Here is a 23,456-nt window from a genome sequence, read left to right as displayed (position 1 = left end):
GCTATTTAATATTCTTCAATGACTCCACATTTCCTATAGAATGATTAGGAATAATAACCCTTTATTATTCCATACAAACCCTCATCTATCTGTATGTCTATTCCATGCCTCAGATTTTATACTATTAAATACAACAAACTGTTGCTTTCATCATGCTTTCTCTGCCACTTAAAACACTCTTGCCCCATCTTGACCTTTACTACTCATCCTTTAAGATTTAACTAAGGTACTACCTTCCTCCATAGTGTAAGTGCCCCTTCTCTTCAATCTCAGAAGGTTCTGTCCAGGGCTATCATCGGATGCTCCATATTATATTTTGAAGATCTGTTTATATCTGACTTTCTCAATAGATTGTGTGCTTTGTAAGTATAAAGACCATGTTTTATTTATTTTCTATCCCCAGAACTGGGTACAAAGTGAAGCAACTATCATTTATTGAACAAAAGCATCACCCCAGTGGGCCCAGCTGGCTAACACATTAAAAATCTGCCTAGGATCTGTCCAACAATCTAATAACCTTGTCTGTTACAACTGTATTAGTCTAATTATGCAATTTCAAAAAATAATGACAGAAAATCTTTCCTTAACACCTCCAGTTAAATGAAACTTCAAAGTTTACAGCATTTTGCGTAGCCAAATATCTTTTATTTTTTAAACTGGAATACCAAAGACATAACCCAACTAGCTACAGAACACTTCCAGGTTCTTTCCTGTTTATTTAACCAAACTAAATTAAGTTTTTAACGGAAACATCTGCAACAACAAAAAAATCCTAATCTATCAATCAAAGTTGGCTTCACCACTTCTTGTCTTTTCTTTATATTTATCCAAGTTCTCCAACTTTAATTCCTCCTCTTCTTTATACTGGGCATATTCAGTATCTTTTTCTGGGTTTGGAGTTGATTTCCCTTTTGGTAGCAAGAAACATTCAGCATTCAAAACTTGCTCAGCAGTCATTGAGCTTCTCCGATAGATCAAACTACATAGGAGGGATTTGACGTTATCACCCTGCAAGGAAAGAGATGTGGCAAACAAAAATCAAATCAAATCAAACAAGCAAAAAGACAAACCTGCAATAAGGAAAGAGGATCAAACTCAAAAACACTTTTAACCAATGTTACAGATCTAAAATCACTTTTTCCTATTTGGATTTTTTAAGATTTCCACAAAATTCAACCAGTTTTTACCAGAAATGAATTGCTCAATAATTAAACAATGAAATTGAGTTACAAAAGAAACACAGCTGAAATGTCTCAAGAAACAGGACATTTTAGGACTTCCCCTTCCCCCACGTTTTCAGGGCAGTGGTCAGAGTTCGGCATAACAACAATGGACACTGAAGCTGTGTCTGGGCGGGCCTCCCGCTTCACCTGTCAACTGCTCTGGTTCCACCTGTGAAGTGTCTCTCTTCTCCTCCCACTCATCAGTGTCACTGTCATTCTGGGAGTCGGTATTTGTGTGCCACTCTTTCAGAGAATGTCTTTTAGTATTATCACGTGTAAACACCATAATGTTTACCCTCCATTATTGCTACCTCCCAAATCACCTAGACATGCCTTTTTTTTGGCCCCCTATAATGACTCCAATTAGAGCATATTTCACAGTGAATGAAAATCACCTGTTAACTGCTAGTGTCCTCATTACATTCAAATATCTTTAAGATCAAAAATGTTAGCTTATCACTTCATCCCCTACAATTAGTACAGTGTCAGGAATATAGCAGACATTCATTTGCTAAATGAATGAATGTCAATGCCCATAATGCACTCTACGGAATATCTATTTAAAGATAGGTATAAACTAAAATTTACAAAATCTAAATTAAAAAATTGTACATGCTCTTGAAAACCACAAAAGTAGATTTAGAACAAGTAAAAAATCCTATCATGTTTTTAGAAAAAAGGACTCTCACCTCAAACATGTTAACTGTTCGAGTTAATTTATATACTTAAATGATTCCAATAAAATATAATTATTGCCACCACCTCCCTTGAAACTAAATAAGTTAAAGATCATTTAGAAGAAGTACTTCCCAATATTAAAGTTTTCACTGAAGACAGACCTGCATTAAAGTCTGTTAATTGAAAGAATATTGCCCTATAATTTCAATAAATAAAAAGAAACAACGAAATAGAAAAATTAAAAATATACTCCTATACAAATGAAATTGCAGTAAATGAAATTATGGCATTTTCCAATGAAGGGAGGGGATAGCTTTTTAATAAAAGGTATTGGGACAAATGGCAGTAATTTAAGTAGGGTACTTAACTTTTTTTCAGTGTTTCTTTATTGTGAATGCTACTTGGCATTCTTACAATAATTAGAGCACACTTTCGGTCAAATATTCAGTTTATATTACTACTACACATCTATGTCACATTTGCAACAAATAACAAAAAAAAAGTCACATACCAAGCGAAACTGATCCACTTTTGGGATTCCCTCTTCATTTGTCTCAAATTCCTGATTTTGAACAGAAAGCTGTAAAGAAAATCAGAAGGAATAAATTCCCAAAGTACCAATACTGACCCTATAACAAAGTCAATTCTGGAACTCTTCGGTTCTGGTGCAGCTGATGGGTGGAAGTGGACATCAGAAAACTTCTGCCCTTTTACAGATTTGCTCCCAGCTCGAAGCTGGAAGCAGGCAACCCTTTTACACAGACTGGCCCCTCCCACACACACTCAGGTCCAGCCAATGCAGACACAGACTGAGCTCAGTAGTAGTTACAGACAGGCAGCCCAAGGTCGGTAACTCAGATCATCGGACAGTGACCTGTACCTGACCCCACCCAGGCAGATCCAGAACTAACACAGCCAGTGGTGGGCTTCAGACCACATCAAAGTTTAATCCAACTAGCCACACACAAGCAGCACACTCAAAGGGGAATGCTGGCAGGGACCAGATCCTGCTGGAAACAACCCTGCCTCAGGGGGCAGCCCTGATGATAGCAAGAACCTACAACCAAGATTACTCTACCCAGCAAAGTTATCACTCAGAATTGAAGAGCAGATAAAGAGCTTCACAGATCAGAAAAAGTTAAAGGAGTACATCACCACCAAACCAGTATTCTATGAAATGCTAAAAGATGTTCTTTAAAAAGAGAAAAAAGAAGAAAAAAGTAAAGATAAAAAGTTTGAACAACAAATACATATCTATCAACAAGTGAATCTGAAAGTCAAGTGAATTAAAAATCTGAGGAACAGAATAAACTGGTGAATATGATAGAATCAGGGTCATAGAATGGGAGGGGATTGATAATTTTCAGGGGGAAAGAGGTGTCTGTGTGGAGGGGTACGGGAAGAGACTGGACAAAAATCATACACCTATGGATGAGGACAGCAGGGTCGGAAGGTGAGGGCAGAGGGTGGACTGGGGACCATGTGGAGGGGAGCAATGGGGGAGGAAAGAGGAGAAACAATTGTAATAATATGAACAATAAAGATTTAAAAAGATAAAATAAAATAACATACCCACAATAAAATGCAGCCATATGCATACAAGTCAGAACTTGGAGAAGCAGGTTTTCCCATTTTCACTTCAGGTGACACCAAACTCAAGTCACCAACCTTCATATTCACTGAGGCTCGCTGACTCTAGGAAAACAGCAGGTTAAGTATCTTAGGGGCAACACAGCTGCGGAGGCTCTCCGTGAAGTACTCTATATCTATTCAACCACAAAAACTAATTTGTAATACTTCATTTATTTTTGTTATCAAGTATTTTTACCTAATTTCTGCTATTATAAACTGCTCCTAAAATCAGTGTCATAAAATTAACAGTGAGACTTCGGTTACATTTCCCATTGTAGACCCAAGTAGATTTAAAACTAAGAACCACTAATTATTTAAACATTTGGTACATTTTTAAAATAAATGTCACAAGGAAAGAGAAGACATGCTATTTTCTAATTCTAAAATATTCTAAGTAACTTTTAAAAAACTGAAAGTCTACAAAGTACTTTCCTTCTTTACTGACCATTTTCTAAGTATACCATTTCTGATGTGTCAAAAGATATCTAGTAACAAGAACAAAAGATATCTAGTTGACTAAACACTCTGTGGCTCAGGGGTTGAGTACCGACCTATGAGAACCAGAAGGTCATGGTTCAGTTCTTGGTCAGGTCACATGCCCTGGCTACAGGCTCAATCCCCAGTGTGGAGCATGCAGGAGGAAGCTGATCAATGATTCTCTTTCATCAGTGATGTTTCTCTTTCTCTCTCTCTCTCTCTCTCTCCCTTCCTCCCTCCCTCCCTCCCTTCCTCTCTAACATCAATAAAAATGTATCTTTTTTTTAAAAAGAACATGAAACCTGGATTAGACAGACCTTGGCTGCGCTTCTCCTCTCCACTTATTTGCTGTGTGACCTTGGGCTTTAACTAATTCTTTGAGGCTAAATTAACTTGTAAAATGGAAATAATATCTACTTTACAGAGTCATGGGAAAGCTAAAAATAATTGGTAATCACCTAGCACATATTACCGTTATCTCTTCTCCTCCTCCTGTCTTCACCCTTGGTTCCCAAGTTTCTAAAAAATGTCTATTAATTTAAAAAATAACAACAAATATAAAAATACACACACACACACACACACACACACACACACACACATAATTTATATAATCTACTAGGAGGGTATTAATAGAAGAGGCAGGAAATAGCCACCTAGTTTTCCCTATTTCCTAGCAATTAAATGTATCTTGATGATGATATAATAATGTTTAATGTTGTCAATGCCACTGACTACAATGTCAGCTTGCTCTTAAGACTGATAGTTACAAAATATAATGCAAAAACTTAGAAACTCTGTTCCAGCAACTAGCTCATAACAAATTGTTTATACTACATGATACAACTTAAACTTAAAGGCAAAGATCTTATAATAAATTAGAGGCTCAGTGCACAAAATTTGTGCACTGGAGGGGGGTGTTCCTCAGCCCAGCCTGCACCCTCTCCAATCTGGGACCCCTCATGGGATGTCCGACTGCCATTGTTGGACAGCCCTCTCACAATCCGGGACTGCTGGCTCCCAACTGATCACCTGCCTGCCTGCCTGATTGACCCTAACCACTTCTGCCTACCAGCCTGATCACACCCTAACCACCCCCCTGCCAGCCTGGTTGCCCCCAACTGCCTTCCCCTGCTGGCCTGGTCACCCCTAAATGCCCTCCCTTTCTCCTGATCGCCCACAACTGCCCTCACCTACCAGCCATCTTGTGTTGGCCAACTTGTGATGACATGGGGGCACCCATCTTGTGACCACATGAGCATGACCACATGTGGGTGGTCATCTTACGCAAGAGTGTGATGGTCAATTTGCATATTACCACTTTATTATATAGGATTATCATAGCATGTAAAAGTGTTAAAATACTGCCTAATAATATTAAATGATGGTTAGAACCTATTTGTAAAATCATGTTATTTTACCACAGATTTGGTGAAGTCAAAATCTCCAACAATTCCTTGTTCACGGTTTAAAGCAAATACGTTATTCTGATGAAGTGATCCATGAATTATGTCAGCCTTGTGCAAGGTATGCAGGCCTTGGGCAACCCCTTTCATGACCTTTAAAGCTTCCTAAAGATAAATACACACCAAAGAAGTCAGCAAGTAGGCAAATCATCTCAATACATAATTGAAAGACTATTCCATACGTGAGTAAAGCTTCCTCCAAATGAATCTTTATTAAGAATAGAGCATAGAGAAAGAATTAGAAGCTATGATTATGTAACTGGTGACATCATCTATACATGACTTAAAAGACTTCAGTCTCTAAGAAGACTTAGATTATAAATAATGACTATAAAAGGTATCTCGGGGAGCAAGAGAGACTGAAATAGTGTTACTGGGCAGGAAAATTCAGGATGTCCTTTATTGGTATTACTAATTCAAATTTATGACGGAAATTAAAGTTGTCACTCAAGTACTTATAATACCAAGTGTTATATATACAATGCAACTTACAGTACAGCTTAATAATTTTAATCATGAGCTTTGGTACCAAAAAGACCTAATTTCAAGACCCAACTCTGCCATTGGTTAAGGGATCCTGTGCAAGTCATTTAATCTCTGTGAGCCTCACATTTTTTCATCTGTATATATTGGGATAACTCATATCACAGGGTTGATGTGACAAATACAGTAATATGAGTCAAAATTTTACATAGTAGAAAGCAAGTAATATACCCTCCGTAGACATTAGCTGTTATTTTCTCATTCAACACATCCATGGAAATAGAGTTGTTGTTTTTTTACTTACCTCTGAAGTTAGAGGCATACTGGCTTGAATAGCACTCAAATTTGCCCTAGGATAGTATGGGACCATCAGATAAGCCATAGGATCAGACTAAGAAGCAAAACAGAAAGACTCAAAGTAAAAAATTCTTCAATATATTTTTAGTATATATTGACTGTTCCAAGATACCTTTATTTTAAAAGGAATGAATAACTGCCTCACTAAAACTGGAAGCTAAAACTTTTTTTAAATGCAACATTTTCTGCAAAAGATTAGTATAACTTTACCTTACACAGAAATAGGAATATCAATGGTAGCAACCCAGACTCTTCCTTTGCTTCTCTCCACGCTCTGTGATAGGCAGCGGTTCTCTGAACCACCCTGGCTTCTGTGTCAACATCCACAGAGTAACCCTTGTACCAAAAAGAGAGACAGCGGTAATTCCACGATTAAAAATCCCACTCTAATGATACATCATTCCAGCTTCAACGTCATGATTTTTACATAAGTTAAATTACATCTAATTTTATTTTTAAACTTTTTAAGTACATTTTTATCTGCTTTGAATGCTGTACTTTAGAAAGAACAATTCTACTTGTGACATAATATATATCCACACAATGCATGCCACTGAAGCCCAATTAACCTATTATCATAACAGTTTCCCAGATCAATTAGGAAAAGAAATCAAAGAATAGAAAACTGAGTTGGCAAAACTGGTGAAATTTTATAGTAACTCATTTCAAAGAGAAGTGTGAGAAAAACAAAAATTTTAAAAAGCTACTAGATAGAATGTAATAAATTCACTTGAAAAAGGAAAGCAAGTATTTCCTATTAAGGAACATATATTACTTAGGAAAGTTTCAAATTCAAAATTATTTCTGGTTATCAAACCAGGAGCATAAATCATCATCACGCTGGTCAACTAATGAAATTTAGAAAACAAACAGTGGGTTTTTACTTTCCTAAAAAGTAGCACCACAGCCCGTCACATTTCTGAATCTCCCTCAAGCAGAATGACTTACACTCACCTTTAAGAGAACGACCTGCCCGTTAACCTCAGAACACAACAAAGGACGCTTGCTGCTGAGTTCTTTCATGGGCTCAGCGTCAAGAAGATCCCTTTCCAAGCTCATGGTAAGAAGACCACCAGAGTTCTAGGCACAAGTTTTTGTTAAAGTAATAATCCAAACAACCCCAATACTTAAATCATCAACATAATTAGTTGCGTGCTATTAGCTGAGTTGGACAACATTAGCCCTACTGAAGAAATCAAGGAAATAAAAATATTCAGTTTCTTTTCTTTTTTTCTAGTTCCTGGCTCTTGAACCACAACCCAAAGTACTATCATCATCAATTGAATTGCTGTTACAGTTCAGAACAGACTCTGAAAAAGACTGGGATAAACCAGACATGCTTCCTAGGAACCCTGATGTTTACTTGTGAAACTTCTTGTGTTTCCTAAAAATATTAAAATGACAATAAAAAGAAGGTTGTAAAATGGGAATGAGAAGCCTAAAAATCATGACTACTATGAAGTAATTCTAGTAACTCTGCATCTGTTTGAAGTGGAAGCCCCAAGAGTGAAAATGACTTTCAAGTATTTTCATTCTACTAAATTATTTCTGCTACTTTTAAAAAGAAATAATGTTTTGCATTAAAACTTGAATATCAACAACTTAGGTCAAGCAAGTTTCATTGCGGTACAATTTTAGTAACAAGGACTGTAAAACTGTTTTGGGTTTTTCTTAAATACCCACAACCTACAATCAATACCCACAACCTACAATCAATCCACAGAGGTTTCCTAAGTACGCATCTCAGTTAAACATCTTAAAACCATTAAAGAAGTCCATAATCTCTGACTCAACCCTTTTATATTCTTCCATAATAGGTTAGCATATTTTTTAAATTAATTTTAAGGTCCTACATGGCACTGCATGGAAAACCCCACATTATTTTTAAATTTCCATCTGGAAAGTTTTTACAATAATTTCTTTAACAATTTAAGAGATACTAATCTTCACATTTATGAATTCACAAATATCTGAATATCCCTTTGTGTTCCATACCTGTTATCATGGACTTAATGTCAATCTTTAAGAATAAATATCATGCCCTAGCTGGTTTGGCTCAATGGATGGAGCGTCGGCCTGTGGCTGAAGGATCCTGGGTTGGATTCCAGTTAGGGGCACATGCCCAGGTTGCAGGCTTGACCCCCAGTGGAGGTTGTGCAGGAGGCAGCTGAGCAGTGATTCCCTCTCATCATTGATATTTGTCTCTCTTTTCCCTCTTCCTTCCTCTCTGAAATCAATAAAAATGTATTTTTAAAAAAGAATAACTTTTTCCGGCTGTGAACACCTCCCCAAGACAATATGCCTCTCGCTAAGGACCTCCCCAGTCCCTCTCCAGAAGAGAAGAGGAAACACAAGAAGAAGTGCCTGGTGCAGAGCTCCAATTCCTACTTCATGGATGTCAAATGCCCAGGATGCTATAAAATCACCACCGTCTTTGGCCACGCACAAACGGTAGTTTTGTGTGTTGGTTGCTCCACTGTTCTCTGTCAGCCAACAGGAGGAAAAGCAAGGTTCACAGAAGGCTGCTCCTTCAGAAGGAAGCAGCACTAAAAGCACCTCAAATCAAGATGAGTGGGAAACCATCCCAACAAACATTTTGGATACAAAAAAAAAAAAAAAAAGAATAACTATTCTATCTAACCCCCATCATTACCAGGCAATACAAAACACAGAGCTAACAAATTCCGCCTTAGGAGCCAGAGTCTGCCCTCCTGCTCCACACTGCCTCCTGCACAGCACCCTCATTTCCCAGCCTTTCAATCCTATTGGCCTGGAGAACTGCACCCACATCAACATCTCCAGCTTAACCAACATCGCTACAGTTTTCTCCAATCTGCTTTAACTTAAAAAATACATTTGGCATAAATTCCCCTTTTATTCTAACTCTTGAGCCAGCAGCTAAACTGCTATTATTTCAAAAAATAAAACACCTAGAATGCACTCCGCCAGTATTAAAGACAGTTTTGAGAAAAAGTTCTCACAATATCCAGAAACTACTCATCATAAACATTTTTATAGTATGGATATTATAAATTTAACACTGACATACAATTTTTAACATCAGTTTCAACACTGTCTGCAGAGTAGTAATTCTCAGGGGAAACAAAGCTTACCATGTATTTAAGTAATCCTATTTCAGGATGGAGCAGAGGTAGCTCAGGGAACCATTTCTGTACCAAGTTATTCAGCTTCTCCTAAGTTTAAAAAATATAGATATATATTCAATTGTGATATGTTGGCCTTTGGGGGGAAAAAACATAGCAGTATCTCCCTTATTATATATCTAAGAAGATATATGTATGCCCTAATATACATAATCAATGATTCTGCCTTCTAATATAAAAATAAAAAAATAGCAAATGATTGCCAAAACAGGTTTGGCTCTCTGTAAAAAAATCAATAAAATATATTTTTTTTTAAATAGCAAATGAAAGCCAAGAATCATCTTACATCTAAAATACCATCTTTACTAACAGAAGAAAAACTTAATTACCAATTTTAGGCCTGGTATACATATATAAACACAGAACCTTGCCTACGGTCAAGCTCTGCACTAACTTCCAAGCTAAAATGAAAAAGTGTGATAATATACCAACTTGACTTATGAAATTATCATTATTTCTCAAAAAAAATATAAGAACACAGTGACATGTTTAAAATAACAGCTATGTCATTTAGGAGGAAATACACATAAATGCCTTGAAAAATAATATGTAGCTCTACAAAAGCCACTTTAAAGCAAATGTGAAAACTGAGGATTCTTAGGAAAGTTATTTATCACATATTCATTAAGTGAAACTTCTAGACACTTATCAAGTCACTGGAAGATAGCTATTTTATTCAAGGTGAATGCTGAAGTACAGTCATGTGAGTTTGCTAAATGAAATATAACCTTAAAATGTCTATTATTTCACAATATTTTTATTTTTCAAAGCAATGTTCTTAACTTAGTTCACATTACATTTCTGATTCATAAAATACAATACTCTTGCATTTTAAAGAGAAAATATGCTGACTCTCACAAAAACTAGTGGTAGATTAGAGACTTAAAGATGCAACATCTCCCCCACCCCAAAAGCAGGTAATTTGTTATGTTCTTCAACTAATTTATGCTGCCCTAATAATGCTGTCATTGCGGTATTATACCAAAATGATGTTCATATGAATTTTAATAAAGGAAAAAATCTTCAGGATTTCTGTGAAGCAGAATATAAGCACTGTGCAAATTGTGTTTATGCTATCATCTCGAGTCTTGTAAAAATAAGCAAAAAAAGACAAAAGGAAAGTTAACGTCAAAAATTAACAATGATCACTATTATTACCACAAGTAGGAAAATTACAGTGATGTTTTCTCTTCTTTATAATTTTGTGTAATTTCCACATTTGGTACAATGGTAATAAATTATTTTGTCATCAGAAATATCTAAATTCACATAAAGATTATTATGCCAATATATATCTATGCCAATATAATCTCTATTCTTATTAATATAGTCCACTTCATAAAATGGATATATTAATTCAATTTCTAATTCAAACTAATTCAAAACTTCCAAGAATCAAATACTTACATATTCCTCTCGCTCACGATAAATTTCCTGAAAGACACTATTACGTAACTGAGTTATTTCTTGTTTTATTTTCTCAATTTCAGATCCATCAGGGTCATCAGACTTTAATCAGAAAGAAATAAAGTGACCTTACAGGCCTGTTAAAGTAGACTGAAAATAAGTCTTCCTAGTAAGGATTAATGCAACTTCTAAGCAAATCACTCCATCTGATTTCTACATATCCTATGTACCTAGCACATAATAGCACTTGTTGAGTTAATATTCTAACACTAATTTTCTAAAACCTCTGAAAAAGAATTATAAAAAATAAAGACAAAGTAAATTACATAGGGTTTTTTCTCACCTCTTAAAATTTGCTGAAGAATTCTCTACAATAAAGATGACCAACTGCGATCAGAAAGTTAAGTGTCAAGACTAGGAACCAGAATACAATTAAATGCCCTGGAATTGTTTTCTACATAAGATTTGGGTTTGTGTTTTTTTTAATGAGTAAATGTGTGGCATGTCTACTAGAGGAAAGACTCCAGTGAGAATAAGCCATCTTAAATGGCACATTTCAGAGTTAGCTATATTTCTCCAAAAGTTAAAAAAAAACTGAAAAAGACACCATTCCCCACAGCCCAGAAGACAATAAAACTGAAAAAATATTAAACCATTATATTCCACTTAAGTGCTTCAAAGAGAAACAGAGCTCATTCAAAATGGATTAAAATATAATATAAAACTCTTTTTAAATCAAGTTCTCAAGGGAAAACTAAGAATTCACAAAGTTTCACAAAGTTTTAAACCTAAGGAAGTTAATGAAGATGAGAATATCCTAATTCTTTTAGTTCTGTTATCATATAAAAACTTTAAATATTTCCAAGAAACAATATGTGCAGCTATTTAAAAAAAAGAAGTAAACAGAAGACATCGTTATCTGAAAAATAGTTTATAACAAATTCTACCTTTGGGGAACACCCCAATACAAGCCTTGCACGTAGGAGGCTTGTATTATAATAGACATTGTATAACAGCCCAAACCAAGAGTTTTTCAAATTATTCAAAAACATTTATGTTACTGAAAACCAAGGCAGCCACGTAAACTGTTTTCAAACAGCATTTAGTGACATAGAAAAATGTTTACACTATTAATGTAATAATTTTATTTACATACACTGAGAGGAAAAGATAAAATACATAAAAATTTAAATAATGATTCTATTCTATTCAAAGAGAACATTTGCACATTACTTTTATAAAGCAGAGCCCAAGTAAAGTGAGACACACAAAGAGTTCAGTGACCACCAACTATTTGCTTACTTCTTCCAAATTATTCTTTTCAACCAATTTCCATCTCAGTCGAGCTTTTAAGTTTTTCAGCGTCTTTTTAATGGACAGCAAGTGATCCAGATTGGGGCTCTTATTTAAGCTTTCCATAATCTGCTTCTTAAACTAAGTAAGAGAAAGAATTATCACATTTTCAAAACAGACAGCATAGTCACTTACAGACCATTTATTACTTATCTATTAAGATTCAATTAGTATTTACTGAATACAGGTTGAAATAAAGTCTACAAGATAATTCTACCACTTGATTTCTTAATTGTCCATATTTCTATTTAGAAGAATATCTGTTCCAGTATTGAAAAGAAAAGGTAAGCCAAAACCGGTTTGGCTCAGTGGTAGAGCGTCGGTCTGCGGACTGAAGGGTCCCAGGTTCGATTCTGGTCAGGGGCATGTACATTGGTTGCGGGCGCATCCCCGGTGGGGGGTGTGCAGGAGGCAGCTGGTCGATGATATTTCTCTTTCATCAACGTTTCTAGCTCTCTATATCTCTCTCCCTTCCTCTCTGTAAAAAATCAATAAATTTAAAAAAAAAAAAAAAGAAAGAAAAAGAAAAGGTAAAAGAAATATCTCAAGCTAATATATACAGAAAGGCATACATATTTTTTATGGTGATCAGTGATGAGTGATCTCTGATATTACCACGGTAATTGTTTTGGGAGCCACACCCATATAATATAGCAAACTTAACCAATAAATGCTATGTGTGACTGCTCCACTAATCAGCCCTTCCCCCATCTCTCTCCTTCTCTTTGGGCCTCCCTATTTCCTGAGATGCAACAATAATGAAATTGGGCCAATTAATATATATATATATATACACACACACACACACACACACACACACACACACACACACAAAGGCTAACATGCAAAGTGCCCCCTTGGGAGTCTGACTGGAAGACTGGGAGTTTGGTTGCTCTCTATGATATCCACCAGGGGGTGGTGCGGAACGAAGGAAAGTCCCAGCCGGCAGCCGGCAGCCAGCAGCAGTGAAGGAAGGTCCCGGCCAGCACCCGGAGGCCCTGACTGGCCCTGATCACAGGCCAGGCCTAGGGACCCTATCCATGCACGTACTTCGGGCACTGGGCCTCCAGTAATCCCATAAGGCCTCTAGTGTTCAAGTGAAAGGAAGAGTCGCATCTCTCTCACTTAACCTAGAAATGAGTAAGCTTAGTGAAGAACGTCGAAACCTGAGACAGACCAGAAGCTAGGACTTTGCGTCAGCTAGCCAAGTTGTGAATGCAAAAGAAAAGTTTTAAATTAAGCAAACACACAAATGATAAGAAAGCATAACAGCCTTATTGCTAATATAGAAAAAGTTTAGTGATCTGGCTAGATCAAACCAGCCACATTTCCTTAAGCCAAAACCTAATCCAGAGCAAGACCCTAACCTCTTAAATTCTATGAAGGCTGAGAGGTGAGAAGCTGCAGGGAGAATTTTATTACATACCAGCTTACAGCAGGACAGTGCTTTACTAGCAATAACAAATAATTTGCCTACACACGGGTATTAAACTACCTGAGAAAAGTTTAAGTATTAAAAAATACAAAGCATCAACACAGAAGACAGAGAATAAAGCATAATCCAACCTCAATACTGTGCTTGTACTTGGATTGTACTGCGGCAATGAGCCTTTCCTCTGAATGGATCTTCTGCAGTACCTGACTGTATGTGCTTAGAATGATTTCCTTGTCGGCATCACCTTGCTCCTAAATGAAATCACACACATGGAATTATAGACAAAGGAGTATCCAAAACAGTTAAAACTTTCAATAACAATGGAAAAACTTCAAAATGATGCCTTTAACAAATTTCTATATCCATTTCAAAATATTTCTTAAACACAATCCTTTTCTAGACAGAAGAGAGAATGATGTCAAAGATGTACATATGGGGCCGAAACCGGTGTGGCTCAGTGGATAGAGCATTGGCCTGCGGACTCAAAGGTCCCAGTTTCGATTCTGGTCAAGGGCATGTACCTTGGTTACGGGCACATCCCCAGTAGGAAGTGTGCAGGAGGCAGCTGATCGATGTTTCTCTCTCATCGAAGTTTCTAGCTCTCTATCCCTCTCCCTTCCTCTCTGTAAAAAATCAATAATGTGTGTGTGTGTGTGTGTGTGTGTGTGTATACACACACACACACACACATATATATATATGTGTGTGTGTGTGTGTGTGTATATACAGATGGGAATTTTACCCCCATTACACTATTATTCTTACAGCTGTCTAGAGCAGAGGAACGTTAAAGAAAACCAGGGATACTACAATGTAAATGTAGGAACTAAACACAAAGCTGTTTTTAGAATCATCTGTTAACAACTATTTCTAAAGTTAAGTTTGACAAAACCATCTAAATGAGGGCTATCCAACAAAAGAGGATACAGTTAAGTATATATTTTAATACTAATCTAAATAAAATCACAAACGGTAAAAAGAAATACTGTAAGTAAATGAAGAACATTACTACTGAGACTTTGTAAACAGCTGAAAAACTGGGAAAGAATCCTAGTGAACAATATTAAAATTAAAAACATTCTTTTGAGGAGCTATACTAATTTTTAACTTGACATTGCAACAAAGAATATGCACAATAGAAAATGGAGCGATTAATCACCCATGTGTAACTGCTTCCGAAGCTCTCACAGATTTAAGTTTCACAAATTCTAAGAATCTTTTATTTCAGTCATTGAGTATGACGGACTAAAGAATCAAATGCTTCAGAAAGTGGTTACACTTAGATTTCCTAGAATTAAACATTAGATTTTATTTGTAATGTTAAATGTCCTATTAAAGATGAAAATGCCATGCCCGGGAAGAATGAGATTTTATTTTGTATTTGGATTAGAACTTGACAGTGTTATTCTTTCTAACAGGCCTATAAGGGCAAAGCTAAGACCAGTCTTAATACTTTCTAACCTGCAAGAGAAACAAACCATGTTGCTTCAGAGGAAGCAATAAATATCAATACTCACAATCAGAGATATCTCCAGCTCTTTGCAGACACTTGACTCAGCCTTCTCTAGGATTTCATCAATGTTATCAATTGTGTCTTCAGAAGTCAGTGATTCTTCCACAGAGAGATCAAAAGCCTCATTTATAAAAAATAAAAGCATGAAGTATCTCATTTAATTATTTCAATAAGTACTGTGTCCTTATAATTGGAGAATATTAGCCTACTCACCGAGCAGTGTGGGGGAAATAAGGATACACAGAAAGAAAGTACTTCCCTCATGTAATTTATACATGGGGGTGGGGGGGGTTACAAATGTAGATGTATCACACACATTTAAAAAAAAAAAAACAACGGATTTTTATAGTTAGTGGTTCACAGAGGTAAGAGAATACAGAGAAAAAGTATGGGGTTGGAGGGGACAGAGACAAGACCAAGATGTTTGGGGGGAATACTAAGAGTGAGTCTTACTAAAAACTGGTTTAAAAAAAACCTTGAATGTGCAGGTGGCAAGCTTAACTCTGAAAGTATTATATTAGGCAGGCAATGTTAGGTCTTGAACAAAGAAGAAATATGATTATAATTGGTGATGACTTACTAGTATTTAGGAATTTGGAAACTAAAAGTTATAGACTAAACTCAAATGGTTCCATTTATTAGAAAAACAAAGGTATTTTCTATCAGGAAATAAACTTAATAGTAAGATATTAAACAGAATTAAATCAGGGGCCTAAATTATAATATAGAACTAAAGATCACAAACAGTGACTTTGGTTTCAAATAATCAGACTGTGGAAATGAAAAAGATAACAAATAATAAACCTAAACAGAAAGATAATCGTGATCTATAACAAAAGAGAATAAAGCAATAATTTACTTATATTAATTATCCATAAGAAAGTACCAAAAAGGAAACAGCCTAAGTGCCCAGCAGATGAATAAATGAAAAACCTGTGGTACATCTACACAATGAAATACTACACTATTAAAAAAAAAAAAAGGAGCTCTTACCATTTGCAACAGCATGGACGGACCTGGAAAGCATTATGCTAAACGAAATAAGCCAGTTGGAGAAAGATTAAGTATCACACAATCTCACTCATTTGTGGAATATTATGAACAACATAAACTGATGAACAAAAATAGATCCAGAGACACAGAAGCATGGAACAAACTATCCAACCTCAGAGGGAAGGCTGAGGGAAGGGAGAGGGAAGAGGCCAGCCAAAGTGCTTTCATGCATGCACATAAGCATAACCCATGGACACACACAGTAGGGGGGTGAGGGCATGTGCTAGGGCTGGGGAGAGGTTAATGGGGGAAAGGAGACATATGAAATACTTTAACAATAAAGAAGTTTTAAAAAAAATCACCTGGCAAGTGCCAAATGGGGGGGAAAGGAAGTACAAAAAAATCAGTTATGTAAGTAGCTAGAGATTAACTTGTGTTTTCTCCAAACAAAGAAATTCGTATTTAGAAGTCATTCACACAGATTGCCCTTGCTAAGGAAGTTGTGAAGCAAACAGAAGAACAGAGGATCAATAACAAAATTAGGCTGAAATTTAATTAGCGTTCTGAGAGCATAATATAGAATCACATGCCCCCACACCTTTTGGAACATTACATGCTGTTTTTATAACAGTAAACAAGAACTAAAAAAAAATGATATACCAAACATCTTCTCTAATATCTAATACCAACTAAGACTAAGAGTCTTTACTTAATTTAGGTATCTTTAAGATCTTTAAGATACCTAAAAATCAAAATATTTAAACAACACCAATAGCATATTTTTAGCATGACCAGTTAACCAACTCATCTTAAAATTCATCTTCCTAAAAAAGAAAACAAAAAACAGGAAAGCTATCTATCCTCTAAAGCACATGTATCTTTACATGCCCTTATCTCCACATTATAGCTGTAAAATACATACTTGCAATAAACTCCAGTAATATTATCTTACACCTATAGCTTGAAGTTGTCTTTATATAGGTCCTAAACAGACTACAAATATGTTAATTCCTCATTCCTCCATCCCAGCACACACATTCCCATTCATATTCATTCTCAGCCTCCCTACACCCCCTCAGAAAAGAAGTGACATTTGGAAATTTTTCTTTTAAATTCCCTGGTTTGTGCCACTGAGCAAGAGCTCTGATTACCTTTAAGGTGCTCTGGAACCACGCTACAAGACGCTGTAGAGAAACTTCTGTTTCACTCCTAACACTGGTGAGCTCCTCCCTTTTCTCACGCTTCCAGTCATAAAATTTCTTAAGTATTTCTTCAGAGTTTGTCCCTTCGTTGGCCTGTCCATATACCGCTTCTAAAGAGGCTGACAAATCCTGCAGAGATATATTTCCGTTTATTAACTTCCCACTAGGATTAAAGCACTGTATTAGAACCTTCGAGGCAGAAATGTTGATTCTCTATCCTTGAGAATTTTATAAATAAAACAGAACAATTAGACAGACATGAAAGCAAACAACTACCTAGAAGTCGACTTGTTTGGACTCTAACAGGGAAAGTTTTACCAAGTGAATAAGGTTACATATAGGAAGCTTTATAATCTTAGGCTTGCTATTTAGAAGAAAGCCCCTTCTTTTCTCTAGCTTTAAATTAAATCACTACTGTTTTATCCTGACATGGAAGTTTCCAAGACCTATTCCTTAATAAAAATGCACATCAAAATATACAAATAATTCCAATTAAGGAGAGACACCAAACATGTATGTGCACTTAAAAGCATTTTTTAAAGGACTGGAAGAAACAAGAGAGCCTGCTGGCTCTCTCGAGGAATCAAACCCTAGAAATATCACAGAGACCAAAAAAAACTTAATAGAGCCTGAAATTTCTATCATAAAACTCAGGAAGCCTTGGGAAGACAGGGAATAGCACTAAGTGAATACAATCTGTGCGAGTGGGAGAAGACTGTACCTTCTGTGGAAAAAGGTAACTTTCTTCACATGCAGAACAGATACACATATATAAACTATTAAATACATTCATATGAAATTTTTTAATGTTTTTATTGACTTTAGAAAGGATGGGAGAGGGAGAGATAGAAATATCAGTGATGAGGGAGAACCATCGATTGGCTGTCTCCTGCACACCCCCTACTGGGGATCGAGCCTACAACCTGGGTATGTGCCCTTAACCAGAATCAAACCCAAGACCCTTCAGTCTGGAGGCCGATGGTCTATCCACTGAGCCAAACCAGCTAGGGCCATTTGTATGAAATTTTAATTCCATTAAGAAGAAATTAGAATCAAAGAAGAGAAGAAAAACTTTTGCAACCATTAATACTATCTGAAGTCTCCAAGTAAATGCTAATTTCATCTCTAAAATGATAAATATGTATATTTAATGCTATGTATCTTTTTAAATTCCAACCTGCAATGTTTTCAAACGTTTATTAAGAGGTAACTCATCTACTGCCAAAATAAAAACTTCTACTGCCGTGCACAGTTTCTGTTGTACTTCATTTCTTCTGGCAATCAAAATATCCCCTTCATTCTGAAGGAAGAGAAAAAAGAATAACCATCATTAATATACACATCCAGTGTTTTTTATACATTGATCTATATTTAAAAATTGATTTTTGGCCTGGCTGGTGTGGTTCAGTGGTTGTGGGCAGGGTACATGGCTGGGTTGTGAGCTTGATCCCCAGAAGGGAGCAGCTGATCAATGATTCTCATCACTGATATTTCTCTCTCCGCCCTTTTCCCTTTCTCTTTCTGAAACCAATGAGAAAAAAAATTTTTAATTGATCCCTTCAAAACAATAAAATTTAAATTACATTTTCCAAACACAGTAGCAAATAAGACAAACACCTCTCCTTAGATCAGGAATGGGGAACCTTTTTTCTGCCAAGAGCCATTTTGATATTTATAAATCAAATGGCCATAAAAAATTACCAACTTAAAAATTAGCCTGCTCTATTTGGTCAAACATTGTATTAACTCACCCCTAATGCCTTGGCAGAGCCTGACCAAATGAATTCTCGGGCAGGATGTGCCCACCCCTGCCCTAGATCAACAAGCTGACAAAGAGCTTTCTTTCTCTTAATTAAAAACAAGACATTTAAATTCAACAATCCTGCTCTGCTAATCTTTATTTTTTCCCATTATTTCTGCAACAATGAAATTTTGCTTTTCTTAAGAAAAACATTCAAGTTCCTACTAATTACATGCTCTGTCCCTATTCCCATCCTACCCTCAAGGGACAGAGACTTGACTTGTGATAGTAAACATACAATATACAGATGATGGACTATATTATACAACTGTATACCTGAAACCTATATAGTTTTATTAACCAATGTCACCCAATAAAGAAGTTAGTGTAAGGAGTAGTTTATAAAGTAACTATAGCATTGCCAATGTTTCACTGAGATTCAAAAATTATCACTTCTGTCACTTTCTTCCTTCCATAATCAGAAGTGACTAGTTAGGGCACATGTGTCAAACACAAGGCCCGCGGGCCAAATCCAGCCCGCCAGGCCTTGCAATGTGGCCCGCACCGCGCTGTCATCACTGCACTCCGCTGTCAGTTTATGACATTGTCAGTTTATGACTGTTCAGTAAACCATTCGGCCCGCGATTTAGGCTGGATTTTAGATTTTGGCCCCTTCTCTGATTGAGTTCGACACCCCTAAGTTAGGGTCTAATATGTAATATAACCCAAATCCAACCTTTCTTCAAATTAAATATTCCTGACATTTCTAGAGGCCTAGTTATTCTGTTCACTCTGCTCATTCAGAGCCAGTTAGTTGCCAACTGACCAACCTAATTTTGAACAGGGAGTAAAACTTTCAGAGAATACTCCTCAGATGCAGAAACCACCAACACTGAAGATTGGAAAGTTCCAAACACAAGCATAAAACTCACAAGTACTAAGGAAAACAATGACTGTTGTGCCAAATATCTTTATTTTAAAAAAAAAAAAAAAAAAAAAAAAAGAGTTATGCCCGACAGCTCAATATATTAAAGAAAATTGGAAGAGGAAATATACTTTTACCTACACTAATAAAGAATTCATGTGAAATATTCCTTCTTCATTTCCTTCCCCTCCCCACAAATAACCGCCTCTCAACAAATGGTTTAGATAGCATTTAATAGTAAGGCAGAGTCCAACACTGCAGCATAGAACACACCTCAAACCAGAAGACAAGATCCTTGGTAGCAGGTGTGGTAGTCCCCTGACTGTCTCCTGGCCCTCAACAACTACTATCTCTTCCAGGCATAGCATCCAGGGTCCCTCAGGGGATATGCCCAGTTGCAAGAGTTTCACCAAGTACTTGTAGTCACTTATAGTTCCTCCCCGTCCAGATACAATTTACCAATCAGAGCTTTTATTTTCCTAAACAATGTTGCCTAGTAACCTGACAAAAATATTTTATCACATTACCAAGGGAACTAATCAAAAATCAAATTATCATGCAAAAGTGGAGAAGATTTTGTCAATCCTTTATCTATAATCACTATTGCTTTATTGGTTGTAGATAAAAAGTTAACAAAAAAAAGTTTCAAATAATGATAAAGGTACTGTAAACTATAATATTGCATGCAAAGTAACATTACAGTAGCTGAAGTCCTGCTTCCTCAAAAGATATCTCCTTATATTAAACACCAAAAAAAATCATAATAGAGAGAAATTTGTGACCCACCACATTTTGACAAGTTTTAATCTTCTCCTGAGCCAGATTGTATTCTGCCCAAACTATCTCTAATTCATCCAAAGAAACTGGGGTAGAAAAGCACTCTTCATCCAACATCTGTATAGCATCTGAAAGGTCATTTCCCAAGCGAACACTGATGTTAACACGTCTATTAAAAAAAATAGAAAAAGGAAGAGAGAAAATTTTTAAGTTGCTATGAGAAAAAGTTGGGCTTAAATGTTATGATCTAAAGTTACTATTTATAAAATTGGCCAATAGAGGTAATTTTTTAAACTTTATATAAAACCATAAATAACTTTGGTACAAAGTTATAATTAAAAAATACATATGACAGAAAAAAAATTAAGTATTTTTTAAAACCTTTATATAAAAGGACAACTTCAAAAATCTGCAGACTTTAAATTATATCAAATGGACCTTCATTTCTTGTTGACAATTAAATTTGTAAATATATTTTTACAAATTTTAGACTTAAATTACCAAGACTACAGGCACACAGCCCTTGTACCCTAATAAGCAGACCAGCATTTGTAGACTTTTAAAAAGAAATGTAAAAAGAAAAGGCAGCCCTAACAAGTTTGGCTCAGTGGCTAGAGTGTCAGCCTGCGGACTCAAGGGTCCCAGGTTTGATACCAGTCAAGGTCATGTACCTTAGTTGCCGGTACATCCCCAGTAGGGGTTGTGCAGGAAGCAGCTGATTGATGCTTCTCTCTCATTGATTTCTCTAACTCTCCCTCCCTCTCCCTTCCTCTCTGTAAAAAAAATCAATAAAAAATATATTAAAGAAAAAAAAAGAAAATGCAATCAGAAAGGGAGGCCAACTATTCTTTTTTCTAGTTTCCAGCTAGATTGCCACCATTCGAGTAGCACATTATGTCTTCAAATATAAATTGAAATACATTGAATTTTTTTGGTCTGAAGTCTATTTCACATCTTTGCAATGTAGCCACTTAATTTTTCAAGGTATATCAAAGGTTGATTAGCCTCTAGAGCAGTGGTTCTCAACCTTTCTAATGCCTCGACCCTTTAACACAGTTCCTCATGTTGTGGTGACCCCCAAATATAAAATTATTTTCGTTGCTACTTCATAACTGTAATTTTGCTACTGTTATGTATCGTAATGGTCTTAGGCGACCCTGCTAGTGGTTCTCAACCTGTGGATCGCGACCCACAGGTTGAGAACCGCTGCTGTAGAGCCTAAGACCATCGGAAAACACAGATATTTACATTACAATTAATATAAGGTTTTTATTATATAGGGTGCCAATTCATGGACTTATACCGGAGAATGTTTTCATTGGACAGAAGACCAACATGCAGCATTCATTCAGGGCAATTTCTTAGTGTTATAAAGTACATGAGAAAATGAATTACTGGTTTAAGTCCTTTGTGTAGCATAAAAGAAAACTAGGTTACTTTGAGAACTATATTTTTCACATTCCAGAAAAGTATAACAAATTTTTCCTAACCAGCTATAAAGCAATCCTCTATTAGATAAAATACCTACATAATTCACATACAAAGTCTGAAAAATACTAAATAAACTCTGCACAAGACTTGCTAATCCACTTCTTTTCTTTTGACTCCATGGTGACTACTTTTTTCTTTCTTTAGACAGAGAATAATTAATTTAGATTACTGAAATCTTTAGCTTCAGTATAAGCCTGAAAGTAACAACAAGCAAAAAAGCTGGATGTAGTAGTTCCACATGTGTCGAACTTTTAATTTCACTCTCACAAACTGGTTTAGGACAATATAACTCCTTCTACTAACAATGTCACACTACAAAATTTGTTTAATCAGGAGTTACCATTTTTAATTTCTCCCTTTAAAGTTGTAAAAATGCAAAGTTAAATTTCAAAGCAAAAATGGTGGTCATACAGACCATCAACTAATTAACAATTATTTTAAATTATCCTTCTCAAAAATATGCTCTTACCTACCTAATTTCTTTTAATCTTTCAATCTTAGCTGCTAGATTTTTCATTCTGGTACCTACATGAATCTTCAGAGTGCTTTTTAAATGTTTAGTTAAATCCATGATGGTTGCTTTCTCTTGCTGAAACAAAGAACAAGCACATACTAGTGAGACCGAAATAGGAAACTGTGTTTTTACTGTTATTTAAATGATTTTTAGAAATAATTAAAATTTTAAAGGTTAAAGATATATTAGGCCATAGGTTAATAAACAATGATGTTCCTACTAGTTGGGATTTGAAAACTATAACTGACCTGTGGGTTGCAATCCACAGGTTGAGAAGCACTATCAGGGTTGCCTAAGACCACCTTTTTCCCTTGGCATTTTAATTATGATGTGTCTCGGTGTGGTCCTCTTTGGATTCCTTTTGTTTGGGGTTCTGTTTGCTTCCTGAACTTGTAAGTCTATTTCTTTCACCAGGTGGGGAAAGTTTTCTGTCATTACTTCTTCTAATAGGTTTTCAATATTTTGTTCTCTCTCTTCTTCTGGCACCCCAAAAATTCAGATGTTGGTAGGCTTAAAGTTGTCTCAGAGGCTCCTTACATTATCTTCATATTTTTGGATCCTTTTTTCTTTTTGTTTTTCTGGTTGGGTGTCTTGTTTCCTTGTATTTCAGATCTTTGGTTTGATT

The 23,456-nt window shown here is 35.9% G+C and overlaps 2 protein-coding genes across 4 annotated transcripts in view; one reads left to right on the top strand and one right to left on the bottom strand.

The window, feature by feature from the left end:
- Window positions 1–255: 255 nt before the first annotated feature.
- STK31 (serine/threonine kinase 31) overlaps window positions 256–23,456 on the bottom strand; it is a 37,257-nt gene continuing 14,056 nt past the window's right edge. The window contains exons 9-24 of one of the 3 annotated variants that reach the window (XM_084896327.1): window positions 22,791–22,906; window positions 20,836–20,995; window positions 18,561–18,683; window positions 17,333–17,512; window positions 15,193–15,309; window positions 13,807–13,926; window positions 12,190–12,321; window positions 10,888–10,989; window positions 9,430–9,510; window positions 7,271–7,396; window positions 6,527–6,652; window positions 6,264–6,350; window positions 5,432–5,581; window positions 3,474–3,596; window positions 2,413–2,481; window positions 256–1,008 (exon numbers count right to left, since the gene is read on the bottom strand). In XM_084896327.1, coding sequence (XP_084752453.1) covers window positions 781–1,008; window positions 2,413–2,481; window positions 3,474–3,596; window positions 5,432–5,581; window positions 6,264–6,350; window positions 6,527–6,652; window positions 7,271–7,396; window positions 9,430–9,510; window positions 10,888–10,989; window positions 12,190–12,321; window positions 13,807–13,926; window positions 15,193–15,309; window positions 17,333–17,512; window positions 18,561–18,683; window positions 20,836–20,995; window positions 22,791–22,906 — 2,040 coding nt within the window. In that variant the 3' untranslated portion in view covers window positions 256–780. The remainder of the gene's footprint in view (window positions 1,009–2,412; window positions 2,482–3,473; window positions 3,597–5,431; window positions 5,582–6,263; window positions 6,351–6,526; window positions 6,653–7,270; window positions 7,397–9,429; window positions 9,511–10,887; window positions 10,990–12,189; window positions 12,322–13,806; window positions 13,927–15,192; window positions 15,310–17,332; window positions 17,513–18,560; window positions 18,684–20,835; window positions 20,996–22,790; window positions 22,907–23,456) is intronic. The other 2 variants (XM_084896328.1, XM_084896329.1) reach the window with 2 other exon arrangements.
- Window positions 8,615–8,896, top strand: LOC311629479 (small ribosomal subunit protein eS27-like; the record flags this gene model as incomplete). Its single annotated transcript, XM_084897582.1, has 1 exon — window positions 8,615–8,896. The coding sequence occupies one exon, from the start codon at window positions 8,615–8,617 to the stop codon at window positions 8,864–8,866; it is 252 nt and encodes an 83-aa protein (XP_084753708.1). The 3' UTR covers window positions 8,867–8,896.

The sequence above is a fragment of the Pipistrellus hanaki genome (assembly GCF_964339955.1).
Source record: "Pipistrellus hanaki genome assembly, chromosome: 10".
NCBI lineage: Eukaryota > Metazoa > Chordata > Mammalia > Chiroptera > Vespertilionidae > Pipistrellus > Pipistrellus hanaki.
Note: the sequence above shows the minus strand (reverse complement) of the source record. Positions and strands in the feature narration are given on the sequence as shown.